The sequence below is a fragment of the Glandiceps talaboti genome, chromosome 2 (assembly GCF_964340395.1).
Source record: "Glandiceps talaboti chromosome 2, keGlaTala1.1, whole genome shotgun sequence".
Lineage (NCBI taxonomy): Eukaryota > Metazoa > Hemichordata > Enteropneusta > Spengelidae > Glandiceps > Glandiceps talaboti.
In genome coordinates, this window is record NC_135550.1 from 27,911,962 (window position 1) to 27,937,064 (window position 25,103).

At 34.8% G+C, this 25,103-nt stretch overlaps 3 protein-coding genes across 3 annotated transcripts; 1 reads left to right on the plus strand and 2 right to left on the minus strand.

Annotated features, from left to right (window-relative positions):
* Positions 1-1,000: 1,000 nt before the first annotated feature.
* LOC144448178 (dynein axonemal light chain 1-like) lies at positions 1,001-10,739 on the minus strand. Its single transcript, XM_078138336.1, has 8 exons — positions 10,604-10,739; positions 10,456-10,500; positions 7,210-7,319; positions 5,694-5,749; positions 4,794-4,849; positions 3,879-3,968; positions 2,828-3,005; positions 1,001-2,599 (listed from the first exon to the last, which is right to left on the minus strand). Exons 1-8 carry the CDS (start codon positions 10,607-10,609, stop codon positions 2,565-2,567), a joined length of 576 nt encoding a protein of 191 aa, XP_077994462.1. The 5' UTR covers positions 10,610-10,739; the 3' UTR covers positions 1,001-2,564.
* A 149-nt stretch (positions 10,740-10,888) lies between these two features.
* Positions 10,889-15,069, plus strand: LOC144449661 (small ribosomal subunit protein uS10m-like). Its single transcript, XM_078140238.1, has 8 exons — positions 10,889-10,992; positions 11,480-11,532; positions 11,848-11,879; positions 12,324-12,388; positions 12,970-13,109; positions 13,516-13,624; positions 14,439-14,528; positions 14,921-15,069. The coding sequence occupies exons 1-8, from the start codon at positions 10,936-10,938 to the stop codon at positions 14,984-14,986; spliced, it is 612 nt and encodes a 203-aa protein (XP_077996364.1). The 5' UTR covers positions 10,889-10,935; the 3' UTR covers positions 14,987-15,069.
* A 1,756-nt stretch (positions 15,070-16,825) lies between these two features.
* On the minus strand, positions 16,826-20,701 carry LOC144451659 (dynein axonemal light chain 1-like). The gene is made up of 6 exons (XM_078142555.1): positions 20,592-20,701; positions 19,991-20,046; positions 19,057-19,112; positions 17,440-17,529; positions 17,113-17,290; positions 16,826-16,887 (listed from the first exon to the last, which is right to left on the minus strand). Exons 1-6 carry the CDS (start codon positions 20,648-20,650, stop codon positions 16,853-16,855), a joined length of 474 nt encoding a protein of 157 aa, XP_077998681.1. The 5' UTR covers positions 20,651-20,701; the 3' UTR covers positions 16,826-16,852.
* Between the last annotated feature and the right edge of the window lie 4,402 nt (positions 20,702-25,103).

Here is a 25,103-nt window from a genome sequence, read left to right on the forward strand (position 1 = left end):
CTCTCTCTCTCTCTCTCTCTCTCTCTCTCTCTCTCTCTCTCTCTCTCCCTCCCTCCCTCCCTCCCTCTCCCTCTCTCTCTCTCTCTCTCTCTCTCTCTCCCCCCCCCCCGTCATAGGGATCGCCCGGCGTCTGTCTGTCTGTCTGTGTGTGTGTGTGTAAACAACTTAAAAGTCAAAAACTGCAGAACCCATTGCCATGATATTTAGTGGGTCCATTACCTTGGGTGTCTAGTTGCGAAATAGTTCAAATCAAAATGATCGCTTCACAGGTGTGTGATTTGGGTCAAAAAATGTAATTTTTGGTCAGAAAACTTTTAATAGACAACCCGGTAACAGAAGGATATCTGGTAAAACTTGCATAAATTTCAATACTTTGTACCCTAAATTTGGTGGGAACCCCAATAAAAGAAGGAAATCTGGTAAAACTTGCACAGAGTTTGGTGCCTGCCATACAGCAAGATTTTGGTTTGGAACCAGTGTAACAGAGGAGGAAAATCTTATAAAACTTGCATAGATTTCAATATCTTGTAGCATAATTTGGTGGATAACCACAGGGTAAAGGACCAATGATCAATTTTGTACTCGCGATTTTCCGGATTTCTAATATTATTTTCTATAATATAATTTGGGTGGGTAACCCTGACAATAGAGGAAGAACATCTTGTAATGCTTTCATAGATTTCAATATCTTGTAGCATAATTTTGGTGGGTAACCCTGACAACAGGAGGAAAATCTTGTAATACTTGCATGATAGATTTCAATATCTTGTAGCATAATTTTGGTGGGTAACCCAGGTAACAGAGGAAGGAAATCTTGTAGCATAATTTTGGTGAAGCACCCCACTACAATACATGGGGCTGAGGAATGCTGGTAGATATTACCTACAGTTAATGTGTACTTACCACCCTTAATGAAAACACTAATTGACTATCAGTTCTTCAAACATTATCACTCCAATAAATACCAGATTTTCTGTTGTGGATAAGTATCAAAGCACTGTTTTATTTTCTGAAAATTATACAAGATTCAATCTGTATAATTCTAGAACAGTATTTACATAACTGATATTTGTAACACAAAGAATAATGAAAATAAATTATGAAATAACACTTAGTACATGTGTATGATGAATGAAGCCTTCTGTTCATAACAGGCCTACGCTCCATAACTACAATCGTACAATACAACTCTTCATAGAAGACAGAGCACCCCCCCCCCCACCCCTTTCTAGTTTACTTACATGTCATATGCAAGGAATTAACTGAAGATCCAAAGTCAATGTCTTAATAAAAAGCTCACATCTAGTTATGTAGGGGTAGACATTCAAATGAAGTCTATGTAATTTAGTTTTGAGTTGTGCAATAAATATTTATTTTTAGCAACAAAATGACCACCATTCAGTAAAAATTGACATGAGTTCAAAGAATAACAATTGATCAAGTATTTCCCTGCCTGTATTATTTGTGAACATGATTTAAAAGAAATTGCACACAAATGAACACCACTGATTGCATGTGACATGCAAGAAATTAATGGATTTTGACCCAGAAGGTCAAGGTATCATAAGATAGCTTGTATCTGATAATATAGGGGTAGACACTTGAATGAAGTCCCTGTGTATTATAGTTTTTAAGTTGTATTAGAAATTATTGATTGAGAAATCCAAATATGGCCTCCGTTTGGTCAAATTTACATATTTTTGCAAAACAAAGTGACGTGTATATGTACCACATGATATGTTACCTATGTGTATGGTATGAGTGAAACTACATGTTACATGTCTGAGAAATGATGTTTCATGGACACACGGATGGATGGACGGAACCCATTGCAGTAGCCTCCACCTTTGGGGAGGGATAAAAGTACTGATAGTATAAAGTGTAATTTTCAATGAAGTACTTTGAAGTAAAAATGAATTACATTAAGTTCATATTCGATAATTTTTTCAACATTTGTCAATATATATCTATATACAATTCATGGAAAAAATGCACAAAATATTGGGATATGAAAATAAGCTGTCATTAACCTAAACCGCCTTAAACTGTTATATCTCAAATCCAGGAGTAAGTAACAAATATTAGTTAAGAGCCCGATTGATATAAAATCTGCATAGCTACGAACATAGAAGTCCTGATTTTCCTAGAGTCCATTGTGTATTCAACATGGTGGCAAGTTTGAGTGATACTCGCCAAGGTAAGAATTAGTCAATTTCTGCTTCCAAAAATCTAAAATACATTATTCATAAGAATCATATAGCGAGAAGTCCGGAAAGAATGAGGTGACGGACAACATTGAAAATTTCATTGATCACTTGTACCGTTTGTGAGAGGAGTAAGCCGAAACCTTTTTCTACAGTGGGGATGTCCTGTTCTAAGCGCACAAATGACCGACCTTGTCGTTCACACACACACACACACGCACACACGCTCACACACACACACAGACATTTTACCATGCCATTAGCACTACTGAACCTCACTTCAGTTTTGCTAAAAACTGCAATTACTTATTACAACTGAACAGGTTATTTATGTTCCAGGTATCATTGTCTTCTCTAAATTTAGTCCTCATCTTCTGCATGCACAACTGGAACACCTGCAGACAAACACAACAACAACGTTACCAATACCTAGTGTACAAAACAGCACTTTTAAAAGTGTCCAAGCAATAAATAGACTTCTGTATGGAATACTTGGTTAGAGAAAAAGTGATGTATTTGGATTCACATTAAGATGACAAGGATGAATATGAGATGGATAGAATCATTAGCTGTGACTTGAATTACAACCCAAAGGAAACTGCAATAAATAATTGTATGCTTACCATCTAGTTTTTTGAGCTTTGGCAGTCCTCTTGTGACTTTCTCTGTCCAGTCGCCTTCTAATGAGTGCTTTTCTTCGAGAGGATTTCCAACAAATACAAGCTCTTCCAATAATGGTACGTCACTCAATTTGTTAAATTCACCCCAGTCTTTAACTTGGTTGTTAGACATATACAGAACCTAGGAGGGATTATGAAATCACAAAGTTACATGTAAAGTATTTATGTGCTTCCAAACTGGCCATGGGTCTACTTGCTGGATCTGTCATTCCACTACACTCCTTCATTATCACTATATGGACAAGTTTTCGTAGAAGACAGACCCCCCCCCCCCCTCCATCAAATACTTTACTTAGATGTGACTGCACAAATGGAGACATGATTTAAAAGATATAAATACTACAAAGTGTCTGATAATGCAGGAAACTGCTGAATTTCGATAATTGAACCTGAAGATCAAAGTCAAGGCGAGAGCTAAGGTCAATGTCCAAAAGAAAGTTTAACCTTGCAATATGAGGGTAGACATTGAATGTAGTCTTTATGTATTAACGTTTTTGAGTTATGCGGTAAATCATGATTGTTCAATACCAATATGGTTTCCATTGACTTGAGTAAAAAGTGATATGAGCACCAACAATAATGCATGTGTATGTTTATCTGGTTCTGCATTTAATACCCATAGACATGATCTAAAAGACATTAGTCACACGTAATTGCTACAAAGTGTCTGTAATATGTAAAGGTCTGAAAAGACAGCTTGCATCTGATACTATAGGGTAGACGCTTGAATCGAGTCTTATGTATTACAGTTTTTGCTTTTTATTTACAAATATGACAGTCATGCTGTCAAATTTGCATATATTGAAAAACAATTGACATGCATATGTCCCATATGATATGTCATCTTTGTGCCAAGTTTGAAAGAAATCAGTTATTGCATATCTGAGAAAGGACGTATTACGGACGCACGAACAGACACACACACGGATGGATTATAATAGTCTCTCCTCCCCCGCCCACACCAGGGCGACTAACAAAACAATATGCAACATACCTTCAGTTTTTTGAGGACTTGAATACCCTTCAATTTCTCAACAGAGTTATATGATATCCAGAGTTGTTGGAGGGAATCAGCTACTGCCTCCTGTAGGTGACAAGAGATGACGTAAATGCGACACAACCATTATTAAATAAAATTTTAAAAATAGCACCAATGGCACTGTAGCACAACAAACTGTATACCTCATGTGTTACTTTTTTAAAGAGCAAATGAGAACTGAATGGTCTCAACTCAACAGTATCTTCATTGCTGGGTCAGTCATATCAATTTATTTGAAAGTTTATTCACTTGCCATGTTGTTATTTTTGCAATATACATCACCATTTCACTGTTGCTATGGGCATGGTCTTGTTGCTAGGCATACGTGCATTCACTTTTTGGATGTTTATATATATATAAACATCACGAGGGGGTAATGAACGGGTGCTATAGCCCGAATATAGGCGGGGCTATATGTGTTTTATAATATACCTCATGCTGTGAACTCGCGGTGGCAGACGACATCGTCAGAAGCTGCCATTTTGACCTGCTGTGAACGCGCGGTGAAAAGAAAGAGAAAGGAGATCATCAGAGTGTCTGATGATCGCAATATGCGTGAAACTCCGAGTTACACCCAAGAAAGAGTTCCAGTACTACCAAAACTATATATATATATATATATATATATATATATATATATATATATATATATATATATATATATATATATATATAGTTAATAAGAATTACACATACAAGAAATGAAACTGAATATGATTAAATGAATTGAAACAGTACCGATAATGTAACAATTATTTCAACATTAGAACACCTGTTAAATAAAGAACAGAAAAGCATCTAATAATCCAAATCTCTGAACTGAAATGCATACTTTGACAAACAGTAATCAAATTTATAAATTCAACTTACCAATCCATTCAAACTTTTGATATAATTTCTACCCAGTGACAAAATCTTCAAGTTTTCTTTTAAAGAAAAGGGAAAGATTTAAGATTTTAATATCTGTATCACAAAGATAGAGACAAGATAAATATTGATAAAATTGCTGAAAGCTTCATTAGCAACAACTGGAGTGATTTTTGTCAGATATAGTGATTTATTTGTAATATTGTACACCCTGAACAGTATTGAATTACCTGTGGGTTAAACATGTCTTGGGAAATACACACATGAGGTGCAATACATCCCACCAAGTTGACTTTGAGTTTGCACCCTAAAATCAGCTTAAACATTTCAACATGATACTGTACTACTTAATGCAAGCAACCTCTAATTAACACATACAATGTCAAATTATTGGTATTGTAATTTTTAACAATTTTCAGTGAATGTACATTGGTGACTATCCGACTGAAAAAAATAATACTCCAGTTGAGAATTATGAACCCAAACTATACAGTGATAAACATACTTTATAAAATGTCACTAAAATTTTACTTTTGGAAATATTTTAAAACTGGACTGTCAAGTCTCTCCTTCACCACATTGTACATAAGTACCAAGTAACAGATACTATCATAGATTAGATTGCCTGATTTCATACAAGTCAAGGAATTATTGAGGATAGCGCTTTTGATCACCGAGCATTTTAGCAATCTGCTTTGTGTCTCCCCCCCCCCATTCTGCCATTTACAAACAGACACACATACACACACTTTGCTTTCCATGTAGCACATCTAATCCTATATTCATATTTCAGCAATACTCACACTCATACCTTGACATCTCTACAGAATTAATTCACCTTCATTCTATTTTGCTAAAAAAAAATAATTTAAAAACTGATATTGAAGTACTCTATATACTTACTGAGGCCATTAAGATTTGCAATCTTTTCAATGCAATTTGTGGATAATGCTAAATGTCTGGAAACAAGCAGTAAGAAGGAAAAGGTTAATAGTATAAGCATTTTTACTTGTGTAATTGAGACAACTGGTGACTTACACTAATTCACTTCACAAGGGAACTGCAATCAGTCTGACACGGGTCATAAAACTGATATTAAAGCTGTTTATGTTCAAATTGGACTTGTGATACTCCTCTTAGACCCAATGGGAAGATAAATGCTGAGAATTGCTCAATGGGGACCAATGTCAACCCAATGCATTCAGTGTTTCACACAAGTTTATTGTCAATTCTATTCCAAGTGTGCAGTCTGAACTTCCTAATGAAATGATAATTATGTAAGAGCATATATTATGACACCCCATGACTGTGAGTGCAAGTGTGATTTTACAAATTTGTACTCTGGTATTTGCACGAGAGCTTGCTTGTAGTGTACTCTGAGGCCATACTTTCAAGAGTATATAGCGAGTAAAAATGCCGCAGAAAAAACCTCAAATACAAGTAAAAATCTTACTGTGTGATCATGTGCTTTCATGGCCTAAGAACGAGTGCATACACATTTGCATATAATTTCCATATGTTTGCAATAATGTTTTCAGTATAGGGCTGCAGTGCCAATACCAGTACTAGTATGCATGCACAGTGATCATGTGCAAGTAATCGCTGGTACTTGTAATAATTGTATTTGTTTATATACTTTATCTAATTATCACAAACATTTATTTTGCTGATAAAGGTAGGATAAAAGTTTGAAAGCTTGTGGTATAAAACTCAAATAATGCATACAATGCCCGGGGGTTCTCGGGTGGGTAATGGGTATGTATGTATGGTGGTGGACAAAAATTACAACCACAAACTCTACAAAAATTCGAAAAGTAGGGATCAAAAGTCTACATTTTAGCCAGAAACGGGTCAAAAGTCTACATTTTGAATGACTGGTCATGAGTTTTGAACACTTTTGATACACTTTCACATGACGTGCATGCTTCAGTCACCGCTAGTTCATTTGCTGCCCGTGGGCTGGGAGGAGGGGCACCTACTTCCGACAAAGATGACTGAAAATAACCCGTGGAAACAACCTTGTTCAAAATATGGGGTCAAAAGTCATATGTGCATTCAAAGAGGTAGGTCAAACCTCTACATAATGCTTTAAAAATCAAGACTCAAAAGTCTATATGAGTCAAAAAGGGGGGCAAAAACCATGGTACATACTTATATACTTTCTATGGGAGTACCCCCCCCCACCCCCACCCCCCCCACCCGATACAATGATGAGTTTATGCATTCATTCATTTCAAGCTGCTTGAGTCCTTAAACCTAAACAATCTGAGAGATATATATCTTAGAATGACTGTGATAATGTAGCTATAATGTACCTTAAATAGTCACATATGAGAGAATATTTGCCAACTTGCCAAAAATATTCATCTATACCATGGTCTAAGACACGTCCTAGTAAAACTACTGTGTATGTACTTACTCGCACATTGTAAGTGTAGACAAAGAGGCATCCATCTTCTCTATGGGAGGTGATTGCATGTACAGCTTCACTTCCAAGGCTTCACTGGCCTTTTGGCCTTTCTTCTCCTCCTAGATGGACAAGTCATTCAAAACAAGCATTCAATCAAAGATGTAGCATAGACACAACTTGTGTGTTTTATGGCAAAGTCATTGTGTAAATTTGAATGGTGTCTCTAGATACAAAACGTCATAATTTATTGACCAATTTGCTATTTGACATTGAATATGGAGAAGAAAGGCAAAGGCCAAGGTATAGAAAGCTGACCTTTTGGGCATAGACATTTAAGTGGAGTTGTTGTGTATTCAACTTCTTGAGTGGATGTAGTAAGAAAACTTTTGGTCATTTCACCTTGAAAATGTGTGTCAAGGTCAATGGTCATGGTCTCATTAGAAAGCTCATCATTGATAATGTGAAGGTAGATACTTGAATGGTGTCCATATGTATCAAAGTTTTAGAGATAAGTGGCAAAATGTGTTATTATGGATCACAAATATGGCCACCATTTTGCTATACAGGTCAAGGTCACAAAATTAATTGACTTGTATGTATGCCTCACATAGTCAAGAAGACTTTCAGGTCAAAGGTCACGGTCTTAAAAAGAAAGCTCATATTTGACAATATGGGTGTAGGCACTTGAATGGAGTCACTACGTATCATAGTACATACAAAGTTATGGTCCATATTGTGAAATTTAACAACAAAAATATGGTCACCATTCAGCCATATTTGATTTGGTCACAATTCAAAGTGACGTGCATATGTCTCCCATAGCATGATACCTTTGTGCCTTTGGTTGAAATCAGTTGGTGCATGCCCAGAGGTATATGGGTGAACGCACATGCAACAAATATGGCCACCATTCAACCATATTTGAGTTTGTCTCAAAAGAAAATGACATACATATGTCTCACATAGTATGTTATGTTTGTGCCAAGTTTGGTTGAAATCATTCTATGCATGCCAGAGATATGAGGGTTCATACACGCACGGATCCACGCACAGAACCTGATGTAATATCCCCCTCCAGGCAGTGGAAAGTCATTGTATTCAGGATAGATACAATAATATTTGTACATTCCATTGATTTGTAGGAATGTTACTTTTGCAATACAAGAATTGCATTCATGTCTTATAAAAATGTGAAAATCATCAAAGAGATGGAGTATTTATCTTTAGAAGTAATTATATCGATTGTTACATACCAAGACCAAACTTGTAAAACTAGTCTATACTAATGTTGAAAGGAAAAACCCTGTGTTACAGTCAATTATCATGTTAGACATTTCAGTTTCACTTCGATTATATATCACAATTTCAACCATTTATTTTTGAACAAATAAATTTAGCTTGATAAAAAATACTCCATCTATCGATCTATCACATTATGATATGACGGGTGCATTTATGAACTTACACAGGAGTAAACAAAACTTTTGCAAAAGGCAATCTATGTTTGTTTACTCTTTTTTGCTCTTTAAAAAATATCTTTTCCCTACAAGGTCATAACCTTTGACCCTTCCTCGTCCCACACACCATTGAAAGGCAAACTGCCAATGAAGGATTTATGTGATTTGCCGAATGCTTGTTCGTACCCATTCGGAATACTTCGAATCTGATGATAAACATGTGAAGCTATCATCATATTCACATTGAGCGTAGAGGTCAACTTTTGAAAGTGAAGATGAATATGAATATGATGGTAGCTTCACACTCATATTGAAAGGAGGAGTGTAAAGTTGGCGTCAGATTCAGATTCAGATTCAGATAACGTCATATTCAGCGTCATATTGAGCGCCAGATAGCCTCAGATCCGAAGACACCCGACAGACTCAATCAAACCTGAAATAATACTGTTGAGACTACAGGGAAAGATTCCTCTTCATAACTTTTGATGGAATTCGGAATGTCTCTGCTTGCACAATTTTTAATGGGGAAAAATACGTGAAATAAGAGTTGAAATACTTGCAACTGAGACATTGATAGCCCCAAGTTCAGCCACTGTATGTTCGTTGGTTGATACATTTTACCAATAATGTACATGGCGTCAGTAAAGGTGTCAGTAAAAGTTGTTGTTATTTTTAAAAATTTAAATTTTAAAATTTTAAAATTCCTCCTTCCATCTAAAGGTTGTGAAGTGGAATCTTTCCCTGTAGTCTCAACAGTATTATTTCAGGTTTGATTGAGTCCGTCGGGTGTCTTCGGATCTGACGCTCAATATGACGCTCAATATGACGCTACCTGAATCTGAATATGAATCTGACACCAACTTTACACTCGTATTGAAAGGAGATGTGTCTTTTACCATATGCCATGGTGAACAGGACAAGGAAGGGTCAAAAGTTATGGGCATAGTAGAACTAACTCATAAATAATTAATAAGGTAGCCAGCTAGTACAGTAAAGATCAGAGAACTATAGTTGTCTGAGAGTGGTGGTTCATTAAAACCAGCAAAAGAACAAGATTTTCGAACATCATTTATTACATGGCACCTTGTAGGGAAAAGATATTTTTTAAAGAGCAAAAACAATAAACAAAGAACTCATTTTTGTAAGGAAAGAACGTAAACAATGAACAAAAACAACAATTTGTAAACAAATGTGGCCAATTTCAGAAAAATGACAGAACACAAAACAGCAAAAAACAGAAAAATCCCTCAAAATTACAACAAATATTACAATCATTGCAGCTACTTTTTACCTAGTTCTTGTCTGATTTCTCCCGATCACAAATTAAGCTACCGCCGTTTGTTGCAAGACTTGTAATCATTTATCTAACTCGGTATCACAGGAAATAAACACTCTTATAATTACAAACATATTTATCAAGTGTTATAATCTTTAATGCATAGCAACAATCAACATTCTGAAATGTGTACATGGTCGAAATATGGAAAATAGACAAGGCTTATGAAGAACACTTTTGATCTTCAACACTGATGTTCACAGCTGCGTAAATCGATATCATTCAGTAAAGTAGTCTATGTTTTGGTTTGCAACAATGTTACCAATCGATACCGGTGACCTAAGCATTGACCCCTTGGCCTTATGTATATATTAGTGTACACAGTGGGAGGGCGCGGCGCGACATGCTACTGAACAAAACCCTAGCAATTTCCTCCGTATATTTCTATGAGTAGTGTTAGTGATCGTGAAGTTCACACATGACAAATATTGTTTACAAAATAGCATAAAATTTGTTACTTACGAATTTCGCGAGCGCTTCCTTAATAGTTGTCGCTTTCGGTTGGTTCTGGAATGAAGACATGAGAGTACATTAATTAATAAAATATTCGTTCAAAAGCCAAAAAAGCAGTGCAAAGAATCTATCAACATCATTTTGATATAACACTCACCATCATCTTGACAGTGCACGATGTTACTAATATACTATGTAGTTCGGAACGACGTACCCATGGAGATCACAAAGGCCTGTGGGTAATCAGTCATTGATCAAAAAGACGATTCTATCCTTTGACATGTTTGCTTATCGGCTATTTTTGTGATTATAGAATAAAGCCATGAATGAGATTTTCAAAATACAGATCTAATGTAATTGCATAAAATAATACGAAAACAATCATCATGTCAAAGGTCAAAAGGAATAGGTCAAATATTCTTTTTCGAAAGAAAGAGGGCGATCTTCCAGTTACTTCCAGAACGTGACCTTACCACTTGCCGACGAAAGATGACAATTTTTCGGTTTTCTGGCCAATGTCTGTGGAATTTTTGTAGACACTTACAGGTAATGTATGATTTAGAGCATGGAAATAATCACACTTCAACAAAGTCCACCTAAATACTGTATGATCTGGAATATTTACAATTACATCGTTCATTATTCTATCCGTACCACGTACAGTACTCCTACTCGTAGTAGTCCTGCTTGCATACGGAGGAATTCGGGACTCGATTCTGACAATTGCAGAGTCAAGTCAGTAATACAGACTCGTGCAGCGTCATGTAAGCAGGACTATAGTCCTGCTTGCAGACGGAGCGGAGTAAGTCGGGACTCGATTGTGATATTGTCCCTCTCTTCTCCGACATAGTCAGTATCGCGTCCCTGTGATCTGTACACATCAATCAATTGACATTGCATCATGTATCGTACCGTCTCCTCCAAGATCTATTATCGCACACATGATCGTACAGTCACATGTTCAGCAATCAATGGATAATACAATTGTATTTGTCAGTACTGATCACAGAATATTTTTTTTGTAATATTATAGGGGCAAGTTTTAAGTGGAAGACAACTTCACAGCCAGATACATACACCATGGAGGTATGAGTGTATCCAATTCCCAGATTCCAGGATCCAATATTCCTTCCAAATGTCTGAGAGTTTTGCTACGTGTACGATACAGAAATATGAATTCAATTTTAGTGTTTCTTATATATTGGTGTATGTAGATCTTCGATGTGTGTCCCAGCTCAGATAAAAGTAAACTCAGTTTTAGTCCAAATTTATTTTAGTAATATTGAATAAATTCTCTAGTTTAGCTTGTAATGAGAATATTAGAAAGAATACTACAAACTTTTAAAGTGCAGTTGATGTAGCTATTTTCTGTACTGACATTTTCATTTTATTCTTACATAGCCTTCAAACTATTGGAAGAATATGTAATCCAAGTAAGTATATTCAATTTAACTTTTCACAATTACAGTTTCACATATTTAAAAAGAAATTGTTGTCCTGTATTTTATTTTTAGTTAGGGCTGGCGTGATATTAAATGTCAAACTGGATTGTATTTCAATTTTCTAGTACCCAGTCATTGCCCTGCATTCAAACATATATGGCAACTATTAAAATGATGGATTACCAGAAAAATAATGTTGTGTGTACAGAGTATTACTCAACATTTTGGCTGATACTGTCTTCAAACATTTTGAATTAACGTAATGTTTTATTGTTTAGAAATTTATGGAAACAAATTGTCAAATTGAGATGTTTTGAAATTGAAGATCTTGAGTTCAAATTATGAGTATCGCATTAATAAGTTATCATCTAAAAATGCCTTAATATCCGCTTATCTTTCCATGATGGTGATATTGATGTATTTTATGACTTACAGTGTTAATGAAGGTCTCCAGCACTGTCAAGGTCTACCATTACAGTAATTCTAGTAGCTTTATACAAGTAAGTAAAGATGTACTTCTCTCTATATAAATGTGCTCCGTTAGCCCAGTATTCTTTTGAATATCTTTTTACAAATTTAAAACATTTCAATGCCATTTTTTAAACACTGTAATGACTTTTTCCCCACACATTACTTTCAAGAAATGAAGTGTTTACATAGAGTGACTCACTAACTAATTCCATCAACACATCCATGTAATAGGCATTAAGTTTTACCGTTTCTACCACTGTCACAGATATCCTGATAACAGTGTTTTGATGTGTATGTTCTCTATTTCTACCACTGTCACAGACATCCTGATAACAGTGTTTTGATGTGTATGCTCACTGGTGTTACCACTGTCACAGACATCCTGATAACAGTGTTTTGATGTGTATGCTCACTGGTGTTACCACTGTCACAGACATCCTGATAACAGTGTTTTGATGTGTATGCTCACTGGTGTTACCACTGTCACAGACATCCTGATAACAGTGTTTTGATGTGTATGCTCACAGGTGTTACCATTGTCACAGGCATCCTGATAAAGCGTAATGATGTGTATGTTTACTTGTGTTACATTTTAACATTGCTCTTACAGATTGATGAAACTGATGAACCAGACACACTGTACAAGAAGATTGTCTTAAAGTTGAAAGGTCATGATACTGGTGTACTTGAGAGTTACCAGCAATTTGTTACCATGGCAGCAGCAGAACTAGACATCACAGTGGCAAATGTGTAAGTGAAAATATTCCAATCCCACTTTTTTAAAATTCCTCGTCATGATAGTTAACAGAACTGCCATGGTTTTACCCATCATTTTACCCAATTTCATCACACAACTCCAATCAAATTGTAATTATCAGTGTAGATGTGGAATCATATGTGTATACCTTACAGTGGATAACGGGACATCCTTTTTCTTGCAAAATAATTGGACACAGTGAGTACTTACATTTTTTGGTCAATTGTCATTCATGAAAAAGAGTACTGTTTAAAGTTGATATTGTAGTGAAATTGATTCATAATGGATAAGTTTTTTGTGATCGCATGTACATTTCTTTTACATTGCCATTAAAGTAACTTGACTGAAGTCAGAAGTTTGTGTATGCTAACATTGTACATGGTAACACCTTCCTTTCAGGCAAGATTTACCAAAGCACTTCAACAGATTCACACTGTTGAAATCAAGACATATTTACAAGAAACATAGAGTCCAGTATGAAATCAGAACGCACTTCAAAGAGATAGAGGTAAGATAATAGGTTCCAAGTGGGTTATTTCTTGTAGTGAACTTTCAAATGAAAATTTGAAAGTTGGGTGTAGGTCATTTATATTTTTTATCAAGATCTCGAGTTCAAGCTCAGTCCCTTCAAATAGCATGAAAATATCATCTCTGAAGTGGACCCAGAAGAAACAGTCTTCATGGAAGACATGTCCCTTCAAATACATTACTTCTATGTGACTGAATGGAGACATGATTTAAGAATGATTTAAGTAAAATTGGTGGCAACAAATAAATACTACAAAGTGTCATAATGCAGGAAATTGCTGAATTTCAGAACCTGAACATCCAGGTCAAGGTCAAGGGTCAATGTCTCAAAAGGAAGTTAAAGTTTATTGTTTGAATTTTCTTAATAAAACATGTCTTGTGGAGCTCTCTACCCTCCCCTATACCTAGTCACATCATTCAGTTCATTGTCCGAGTATTCTGGCTCAAACATATAACCCTCCAGTCCAAGGTCAGCACATGCTATTACAGTGGATGTGTCTCACTAGAATATTCAGGATAACATGACAGTATGAGAGTACGAGAGTACTGAGAGTACTGAAAGTGAACACTGGTGGGCGCTGTCCTCTAGGGCAAAATGGTGATATACATGGTGTAACATTGGAAGCTAAAACTCGGTTTTGAGGTAAATCGATGATAATTTAGTTTTAAAATGGTATAAATCGTTTGTCATACACTTCTTTCATAAATAGAACCACAATGTAATTTGATAGGACCTTTACTTTAATGGTTTTATTTCAACTATCATGATACAACGAAGTGTTGTTTGTTTTCAGTTGAAACACCTGACAGGCAGCACAGCAGATACGTACCTAGAATATATTGAAAGAAATATACCTGAAGGAATAGCTATGCAAGTTCAAAAGGTATTTATGATTCAATAAGGTTTTTAATATAAACTCCTTCTTTGATAAATTCTAAACTTGAAAACTTTGAACAAGTCACTCATTCATTGCAAACACCAATGATATCCTTCTGTGTAACAGTAAACCTACTTGTATATAACCAGTATTGTGTTGTGCCGTGTTGACAACTTTTATGGATCGGTGTTACATCACTCGTTTACATGTACATGTATAATCTATTCACTGCCAATAGCTTGTTTTGAAATGAGCTGATTGGGATTTCTTTTCACATTGCATGTCTAACATTTCACACTTTTATAAGGAAAATGTTCAGTAATTACAGAGGCATTCTTTTATGAACTATCAAAGTTTTTGTGGGAACTTTATGTGGATTATATTATGTTTTCTTTCAGTTCAAAGTTGAACAACTGCCATCACATATAAAGCCACCATCACCCTCAGATGAGGAAAAGGAATGAAATTTGTTGTTGTTATTTTTTTTAACTTCTTGGAAAGTGGTGTGTACTTTGTGAGTAAAATATAGAAATAAACATTTTTTATATCAGACCAATCATGTTGTCATCAAAAGAACCACAGCCATGAATGTAAATGGTAGTGTTGCTTACTGTCCTGTTTTACAGTTGTTACACTATTTAACTTAATTTTGTCAGTAATGGACATCTATACTCATAAAAAGTGACAAAGACCTTTATCACCACTACATACTATTTTTGTTGTAATGGGAATCACAAAACGTAACTGACACATTGTCACAATGAAAGTGTAACAAATGCATAGTAAATGTTGAAATGGCATCTATAAGGTATATCGCAGAAGTACTTTCAATTGTATCTAAGATTTCTCTATAAGTAAATATTTGAAATATCATATTAAAAAAACAACTAACAACTTGCTTGTGATAGATTTTTACAGAAGTTCAGCATGTAAATTATTTTATGGAAATCATAAATTCTAGCAAACACATTAATGTTGCAAACAGATATATAACATTCACTCCAGGAAGCAGATTTGGTTATGACATATACCTTGCTGACTTTATTAGACTGGTACTTGACATCCTGACACTGGGCAGAGATGATCATCACAATTTGCCTAACTAGACTATGAGCATAGCTATTGCTGGCCTAAACAGACTCTACTAATATCACAATTTGCCACATTAAACTGTAGAGTTGACTCCAAACTAGGCCTATCTAGACTATAGATCAGAGTAGCCATATCACATGTCTAACTAGACTGTGAATTGACATCACATGCCTAACTAGACTGTGTAGAATTGATATCACATGCCTAACTAGACTGTGTAAAGTTGATATCCATGCCTAAATAGACTGTGTAGAATTGATATCACATGCCTAACTAGACTGTGTAGAGTTGACGTCGCATGCCTAACTAGCTAGCCAACTGTTTATTTTCTGAAGACAAACTTGCCACCCTTGTGTCAGAAAGGATATGGAATGAACAAAGTTAAGTTGGTAATTATTAAACTTTTGCCGATTCCTGTGTTGTTTTTTGAACTACTTTTACTGTTGCAAAATGGTAACACTACAGTTAAGTTTATACATACATGCAACATATACATTTTAGGCACAGTATACAATTCAGTAAATGATTTTGTGTTACAAAACAAATGTTGACTGATCATACTCATGCAACATCATATGTCAGTGTCCCTCTGGACACTCGGTCATCCCAACACCGACTTTTCCTTGGGCTTCGCCCTCGGGAGATATTACCTACACCTACTTACTACTGACTGACTATCTACAGTTCTTACCACCCTTAATGAAAACACTGACTGCCTATCAGTTCCTCAAAGATAACCAATCCAATAAATACCAGATTTTCTGTTGTGGATAAATATCAAAGCACTTTTATTTTCTGAAAATTATGAAGATTCAGTCTGTACAAGTGTAGAACAATATTTGCATTAGACTGATATTTGTAACAAAGAATAATGAAAATAAATAATGAAATAACATTTACTACATGCAGCTGATGAACGATGAACTACAAAAGTAAAATACTGACTATAAGTTTAATTGTCAATGGGGTACGTTAAGTAAAAATGAATTACATTAAATCCATATTTGATAATTTTGTCAACATTTATCAATATAAATCTATATACAACTCATTGAAAATATGCACAAAATAGAGGGATATGATATTAAGCAGTCATTACACTTTATATTTCAAATCTCTACTTTGTACGAAAGTAGATATTCAAATTCAATGTTGACATGTGAACAACATAACACTGCAATTACTTATTACAACTGAACAGGTTATTTATGTTCCAGGTATCATTGTCTTCTCTAAATTTAGTCATCATCTTCTGCACGCACAACTGGAACACCTGCAGACAAACACAACAATGTTACAATACATAGTGTACAAAACAGCACTTTTAAAAGTGTCCAAGCAATAAATAGACTTCTGTATGGAATACTTGGTTAGAGAAAAAGTGATGTATTTGGATTCACATTAAGATGACAAGGATGAATATGAGATGGATAGAATCATTAGCTGTGACTCGTAATTACAACCCAAAGGAAACTGCAATAAATGATTGTGTGCTTACCATCTAGTTTTTTTAGCTTTGGCAGTAACTTTGTGACTCTGTCTGTCCAGTCTCCTTCTGTTGAGTGCTTTTCTTCGAGAGGATTTCCAACAAATAGAAGATCTTCCAAACTTGGAAGGTCACTCAATTTGTTAAATTCACCCCAGTCTTTAACTTGGTTGTTAGACATATACAGAACCTAGGAGGGATTATGAAATCACAAAGTTACAAATAAAGTATTTATGTGCTTCCAAACTTCCAAATACAAGGCATGCAATCGGTCTGGTGGTTTTTGACTTTAAGTCATTTACATACACACACCCACACACAAAATAATATGCAACATACCTTCATTTTTTTGAGTACTTGAATACCCTTCAATTTCTCAATAGAGTTATATGATATCCAGAGTTCTTCGAGGGTATCAGCCACTGCTTCCTGTTAACAGCATTATGAAAGAACTTATTATGAATGGAGATGATATAAATGCTACACAACCATTATTAATTTTGAAAAAAAATCAATATTATCATATGTATTATGAAAAGCCAACTCTTAAAGTTAAACACATGAGTGGTATTTAAAGGGCACCTGGATTAGTTCTGGGAAATTCAAACTACTGGAGCTCTGCAACCATAGGGTCTCATTTTCACCCCTTTTTTCTTTCCCAATGGTCTAAATGTCTAGTTATTAAACTTGACACTAACTGTATATGAATACCGTAGGGTTGCAACCTGATAAAAATTTCTGGCGTAAATAGAGCTGTTTGTTTTGTAAAGCAAGAAAATGATCAAAACGGGAGCTAAATCACATTCAAAAACTGTTGGTTCATTCAAGTATCAGAAATGTTTGTTACTTAGTATGATACCAATCCAGTAGTGTGGGTTCTCATCTCTTCCCCATGACTCCTATCACTATCATTCAGGTATCATAACTGTTTCAGTTAATTTTATATGGGTAGGATTAGTAATGTGATACTAATCCAGTAGTGTGGGAATTTACATATTGTTCTCACCTCTTCCCACAGTCTCTTACTACTCCACCCAATATAAACACTGCAGAACAATGTGATGCCACACATCATCAGGTGGGGCTTTAAAGGGGAACGCCACTCCAGGAAATAGACATTTTCATAAAATATGGGTTCTGGAGAGTCATTTCATGATTTTACATCACCTACAATTACTTGCAATTTTAGAGAAATTTCAAGTTGATCTTGTGCAATTACAGGGTATCTTTGCTATGGGCTATTGCATCATGGCAGTCAGCAGAAGTAATGTATTCAATGGTGGAACACTAAATATTCATGAGTACAAATATGCAAGATACTTCAGTGTAAAACAGCTGTCATGAATATTCTGTGTTCAACCATTTAATACATTATTTCTGTGGCTTCTTTTTCAGCTTTCAAGTTTTTAAAAGTATATGTGATGTATGTATATGGAGAAGCCAAGTGGACAATTGAGAACAAACTACATTTTACATCAATGTACAAAGATTAATGTTTGTCAGAAAAAATAACTCATTCACCAGCAAGGTTTTGATTTTATCAGTATAAATGTGTATTCGTTTTGAAGATGACCCTAAGTCAATTTGAAAGAGTTGTTGGTCTTACTTCTGCTTCATCATAAAGTCCACAAATAGATTAAATATATCACCCACATATTTTAAATCAAAATTATAAAATTCCTCATAGTTCTACAACCTAATTTAGGTATTCATTGATAATTCCTTTGTGTCAGTTTCTTCATCATTTAAAGAAATAAGAATTACACATACAAGAAATGAAACTGAATACATGTATGATTAAATAAATTGACAAACAGCACTGGTAATGTAACAATTATTTCAACATTAGAACTCCTTATTTCTGTCAAAGAACAGAAAAGTAATTTTTTAATCCAAATCTCGTAACTGAAATGCATACTTTGACAAATAGTAATCAAATTTATAAATTCAACTTACCAATCCATTCAAACTTTTGATATAATTTCTACCCAATGACAAAATCTTCAAGTGTTCTTTTAAAGAAAAGGGAAAGATTTAGGATTATAATATATGTATCACAAAGATAGAGACAAGATAAATATTGATACAATTGCTGAAAGCTTCATTAGCAACAACTGGAGTGATTTTTGTCAGATATAGTGATTTATTTGTAATATTGTACATCCTGAACAGTATTGAATCACTTGTGGGTAAACATATTTTTGTACATGTACACATATGGTACAATAAATCCCTCCAAGTTGATTTTTGAGTTTGTACTCTAAATTCAGTGCCTTACAATGTAAAGGCGTTCATAATTTCAACCTGGTACTGTACTACTTATGGATATAATCAACCTCTATATGAGTCTAATGTCCACTTATTGGTAGTTAATTTTAACAATTTTCAGTGAATGTACATTAAAGATTGTCCAACTGAAAAAAATAATACTCCAGTAACAGCTAGTGCAACTTTAATGAGAATTATGAACCCAAACAATACGATGATAAACAGACTTTATTAAATGTCACTACCATTAATTATTTTACTAATATTCAAGAACAGGCGTGTCAGTTTGAAAACAAAAATAGTGCCCATGGCATTGTAATTGTAGTACAACTACAGTTTCTTTTTTTTAATGTTTATCCTGTTCCCTATACAGCCCTGGTGTTACCTTTACCATATAAGCCATCATTTGGCTGTTGCTAAGGGCATGGTCTTGTTGCTAGGCATATTAGCATTCATCTTTTGGATGTTTCTCCATTTGCCCCACAGACACACACACACACACACACACACACACACACACACACACACACATTTCACCATGCCTACAGCACTACTGATTAACTTACTGAACTGAGGTTCAGTTGTGCTAAAAACTGTGAATTAAAGTACTCTATATACTTACTGAGGCCGTTAAGATTTGCAATCTTTTCAATGCAATTTGTGGATAATGATAACTTTCTGAAACAAACATTAAGAAGGACAAGGTTATAGTATAAGTATTTTACTTAATTATGTAATTGAGACAACTGGTATAATTCTAGAAAGCTGTGACATAGGTCATAAAACTGATAAACTGGTGTTGCGTTCAGATTGGACTTGTGATACTCCTCTAAGTCTTAGACACATTGCAATTTAAATGGAAAGATAAATGCTGAGAATTGCTGACTGGGGACCATGGCAATGCATTCAGTGATTCACACAAATCTTGTCTTGAAGCCAAGTTCAAACCTTGCCTAAACTTAAACTATCCCCTCATATCAAGCCTACCCTAGCCCAACCCTGGATTGACTTAAACTGTCCACACTTGCTTTTTGTAGTCAGGTTGAGACCAGAGTTGATTCTTTATTTGTAAGGGTACAGTGTAAACTTCCAAAATGAAATGATAATTATATAAGAGTAAATAATATGACGAAACCCATAATATTCACCCACCTGGGTATAATATACCTGGGGGTCAAATAAGACATGTCCTAGTTAAAACTAATGTGTGTGTGTATACTTACTGGCACATTGTAAGCGTAGATAATGAGGCATCCATCTTCTCTACGGGAGGTATTTGCATGTACAGCTTAACCTCTGTGGCTTCAGAAGCCTTTTGGCCTGACCTCTCCTCCTAGATGGACAAGACATTCACAAAAATTATATATTTAAACAAATCACCATTATGTAACTGATGGAATTTTATGCACTTTGCATATATGATGAATAACAAAAATAACATTTCAATGATTTTTAAATGATAGAAATATTACAATATTATACATACTATGGATTGTGTTTGCTATTTTGATATTAAGAGATTGAAGAATACTGACGTGACAAAGAATAAGTCATTGTATTCCAGATAGATACAATGACATTTGTACATGTAGAATGTTACATTTGCAATACAAAAATTACATTCCTGTCTTATAAAAATGTTAAAATCATCAAAGAAATGGAGTATTTATCTAAGTAATTATTTCGGCTGTTATAGTACCCAAAACTAAAACTTGTAAAACTGTAATAATATTGTTGAAAGGCAAAACATCATACAATCATCATCTTGGACATTTTCAGTTTCACTATGATTGTACCAGAATTTCAACAATTTCTTTTGAACAAACATAATTCGTTTGAAAAAATAATTCATCCATCTATCTGATAGATGCATTTATGAATTTACAAAACAAAACGCACAAGAAAACCTTTTGCAAAAAGGCAAATCAAAACAAACGACAGGTTGCAGCTTATATGTATGAATGGGTTCGATGTGTCACCAAAACAATCCGCATTACAACTTGTCTGAAGTGCAACTTGCAAGTTCAGACTTGACAAGGATTATTGTTTACACAATGGTATAAAAATTGTTACTTACAAATTTCGCGAGAGCTTCCTTAATCGTTGTTCCTTTCTGAGCCTAAAAAATTGAAAGAAGACACGAGAGTACATTAGTTAAATCCCCTTCTCCCAGCAACTTGTACCGTTGTGTCCCCTCGGGAGAATGAGGATTAATAAGATGTTCGTTCAAAAGCCAAATACAGTACACATAATCTATTAAAGCTGGAAGAATCATCATTATTTTGATAAAATACTCACCATCTTCGCAGTCAGTCCACTGTCAACAACTATGTAGTTCGGAACGACGTGACCATGGAGATCGCAAAGGCCTGTGGGTAATCCGTCTTCTTACGTAACATGCGTAACCTTACGAAGTCACAAGTCTTCTTCTAATCATGCTAATGATCAGCATTTGAATCATTATGATGTATTAAAATTATAATTTCGTAGGATTATATATTTATCACATAATTAAGACGATCCGTATATTTCCTTACAATTTTGAATCGAATTTTACGAATACTGTAACGCGTACGTTTCATTGCATTTCATTGCGTACCAAAACTCATAGGCACTCGAATCAATCTGTACGATTTTTTTTAGTGTACATAGTATATATTCACTATAATACATTTTTTTAAAATCATACAGATTGATTCGAGCATGATTCGAGTGAGTATGCCAAAAATGGCGTCCAATGGCTATATGCAAGTTACGTAATCCTTCATTTTGTCGCGAGCTTTAGCTTCAGTGGCGGCGAGGGGGGGGGGGTGTTACTTCGGGCGTATAGATGGGACATTGTTCAAATGAAAATGATCGCATCAGTCATCAGAGATGTGTGTTTTGGGTCAACAAATGTTATTTTTGGTTTTAAAAAACTTTCCAAAACTACATGGACTGGGTGCACAGGCACTTGTTTCCCGAGATATGTATCTGTCAGAACATTTCTATCAGTCTGTATAAATCAGAATACAATATTAAACGGAATGTCGATAATATCGATACTGTATATGAAAGGGGCAAACTTACACTAGTTTCTATCATGATCGACCAAGTGTTCGCGGTGGGTGGACCACAGGGTGCTCAGGCTCATTTAGTTCTGTTTACAAATATAAACAAAACAAAATAAACATACAAGTAAACAAACAAACAAAAACAAGCAAACAAGTAAACAAACAAACAAAATAAACTGACAAATGAGTAGATACATACATGAGTAAACGACAACAAACCAACGAACAACCAAACACTCCCCCCCCCCCGAAATGATCACATATGGAAATAACCGTTTGTTTGTTTACTTACTAAGTGTAATTACAGTTGGATAAATACGTCAATATTATCGATATTATCGACATTTTATTGTATTCTGAAATTTGGTGAGATGTTTCTCGTAGTATTATTCTGCAGATTTTCTTCTAAAAGTTTTGACCCTAGCAACCATGACCATGCCCTTAGCAACTACCAAATGGCAGTATATTTTGGTCAAATAATATGATAGGCAAGTGAGTAAACATTCAAAAATGTATGCAAATGTCCCTAACAACCCTGACCACGCCCATAGCTACAGCCAAATGGCGGTTTATTTCACAAATATAACAAATTCAACAAATGAACACCTATACCTAGCATGGATCAGCATGTGGATAAACATTTTTAGAAACTGTACAGTTGTGCTACAATGCCATTGGCACTATTTTTAACATCGCCTCCCTGGTATGGGTACATAGTTGTTAGAGCTCAAGATTGTTTTTCTGCAGGCCAGAACTCCCAATGCACAACTGACAGCCTCAGGACTGAGGTCAACATCTTGATCCACTCCACCTCATTATCCCCAATATCTTGCCATGCTGTTCCTCCTTTACAACAGTGAGACCCACTTACTTATAAGAAATCTGAATGGAAAAAGTATTAATTGATGTGTGTATTAAGGACAAAGGGTGTAATATTGCAGTGAAATTGATCAACAATGTGTACTATTTTTTGTGATTATATGTACATTTCCTTCCTAAGGCTATTAACTTGATTGAAGTCAGAAGTTTTTGTTCTCCTGTCCATGTATGCTAACATTGGTAACACATTTTCCTTCCATTCAGACAAGATTTACCAAAGCACTTCAACAGATTCACACTGTTGAAATCAAGACATATTTACAAGAAACATAGAGTCCAGTATGAAATCAGAACGCACTTCAAAGAGATAGAGGTAAGATAATGGGTTCTACTAATATGGTGGTATACTGTATAGCAACACAGAAAAAAAACAGACATCTTGCCAAATATGTAAAGTACAATTATTATTGTGTCTTTAATGCTTGGACCAAGGTGAAAAAAAAACAAGTTTACATATCTAAGGTGTTGAAATCATGCACTTATTTGATTTGTCAAAACTATATCTAGTTACTAATACTAGTAACAACACCAATATTACCATATCATCTTTTCTGGTCTCCTAGTGGCAAACAAGCATATGGACAGTCTGATAATGTCTGTCAACTGAAACTGGCAACACAGATAATATGCAGATAACAAATTGTTGCACTGTTATTCATATTTCTGGTTATCTGGATACCTCTATGATTCTCAAAAACTGTGTACTTCAACAAACTAAGTCTAATAATTATAATTATGGAATGGGTGGAAATTTGTAAAGACTCAAATTTCTTATAAGGCCAAATAAAAAAAAGTTGTTTGGTTCCGGTTACCTGACAACACCTAGTGTTTCACGCCGACCCTAAACTTTAGAATAGCTATGCAAGTTCAAAAGGTATTTATGATTCAAAAAGGTTTCTTCATAGACTTCTTCTTTGATAAATTCTAAACTTTAACATTTTCATTACATATCACAAATTCATTAGAAAGACAGTGATAACCTTCTTTATACCATGCACAAGCAACTGAGAACAAAAAGTAGTAAAAGGAATAATACTCTTGTCGTTCTATGTCACGACAACACATGTCTACGTCACTGGCTCTACTGTGTTTGAAATAATTTGAGTCAAAATGTTCAAAATTACCATTATTTTCACCAATTTTTCTTTGGTATTACTGGAACTGGTATAATTATGTTATTTTCCAATAATATAATCTTCATTCAGCTGGAAAATACTTGTGACCTCATCTAGCGACTCGTAGTGACAAAGGCCAATTAGGTCAATCCTATATTCCTTGTCTGAACGAAGACAAATATAGGGGAATAACATCCAAGTATATCTGATTCAGTAAATCTTCTTGCATATAACCAGTATTGTGTTGTGCCATGTTGAAACAAAATGGCCAAGTTGACCACTTTTATGGACTGGTGTTGTATCACATGTCTACATGTACCATCTATTCATTGCCAATAGTTTGTTTTGAAATGAGCTGACTAGGATTTTCATTTTATTAATTCATACTTTTCACATTGCATGTCCAATATTTGATACTTTTATAGGGAAAATGTTCTGTAATTACAGAGGCATTCTTTTATGAACTATTAAGGTTTTCATGGGAACTTTATGTGGATTATATTATGTTTTCTTTCAGTTCAAAGTTGAACATCTGCCATCACATATAAAGCCACCATCACCCTCAGATGAGGAAAAGGAATGAAATTTGTTATTTTTTTTTTTAACTTTCTTGGAAAGTGGTGTGTACTTTGTGAGTAAAATATAGAAATAAACATTTTTCATATCAGACCATGCAACCATGCTGTCA

Excerpts from the sequence above, each read along its gene's own strand:
- LOC144448178 (XM_078138336.1), bottom strand. Across the intron at positions 5,750-7,209 it reads TCTACACTTACAATGTGCGA|ACATTTAGCATTATCCACAA; the intron begins GTAAGTACATAC and ends GCTTGTTTCCAG. Across the intron at positions 3,969-4,793 it reads TCAAAAGTTTGAATGGATTG|GAGGCAGTAGCTGATTCCCT; the intron begins GTAAGTTGAATT and ends TGTCACCTACAG.
- LOC144449661 (XM_078140238.1), top strand. The coding sequence starts at position 10,936 with ATGACAATTTTTCGGTTTTCTGGCCAATGTCTGTGGAATTTTTGTAGA. Across the intron at positions 11,880-12,323 it reads TGGAAGAATATGTAATCCAA|TGTTAATGAAGGTCTCCAGC; the intron begins GTAAGTATATTC and ends TATGACTTACAG. Across the intron at positions 13,110-13,515 it reads GACATCACAGTGGCAAATGT|GCAAGATTTACCAAAGCACT; the intron begins GTAAGTGAAAAT and ends CCTTCCTTTCAG.
- LOC144451659 (XM_078142555.1), bottom strand. The coding sequence starts at position 20,650 with ATGCAAATACCTCCCGTAGAGAAGATGGATGCCTCATTATCTACGCTT. Across the intron at positions 19,113-19,990 it reads TGCAAATCTTAACGGCCTCA|AACACTTGAAGATTTTGTCA; the intron begins GTAAGTATATAG and ends TTTCTTTAAAAG. Across the intron at positions 17,291-17,439 it reads AAGTACTCAAAAAAATGAAG|GTTCTGTATATGTCTAACAA; the intron begins GTATGTTGCATA and ends AATCCCTCCTAG.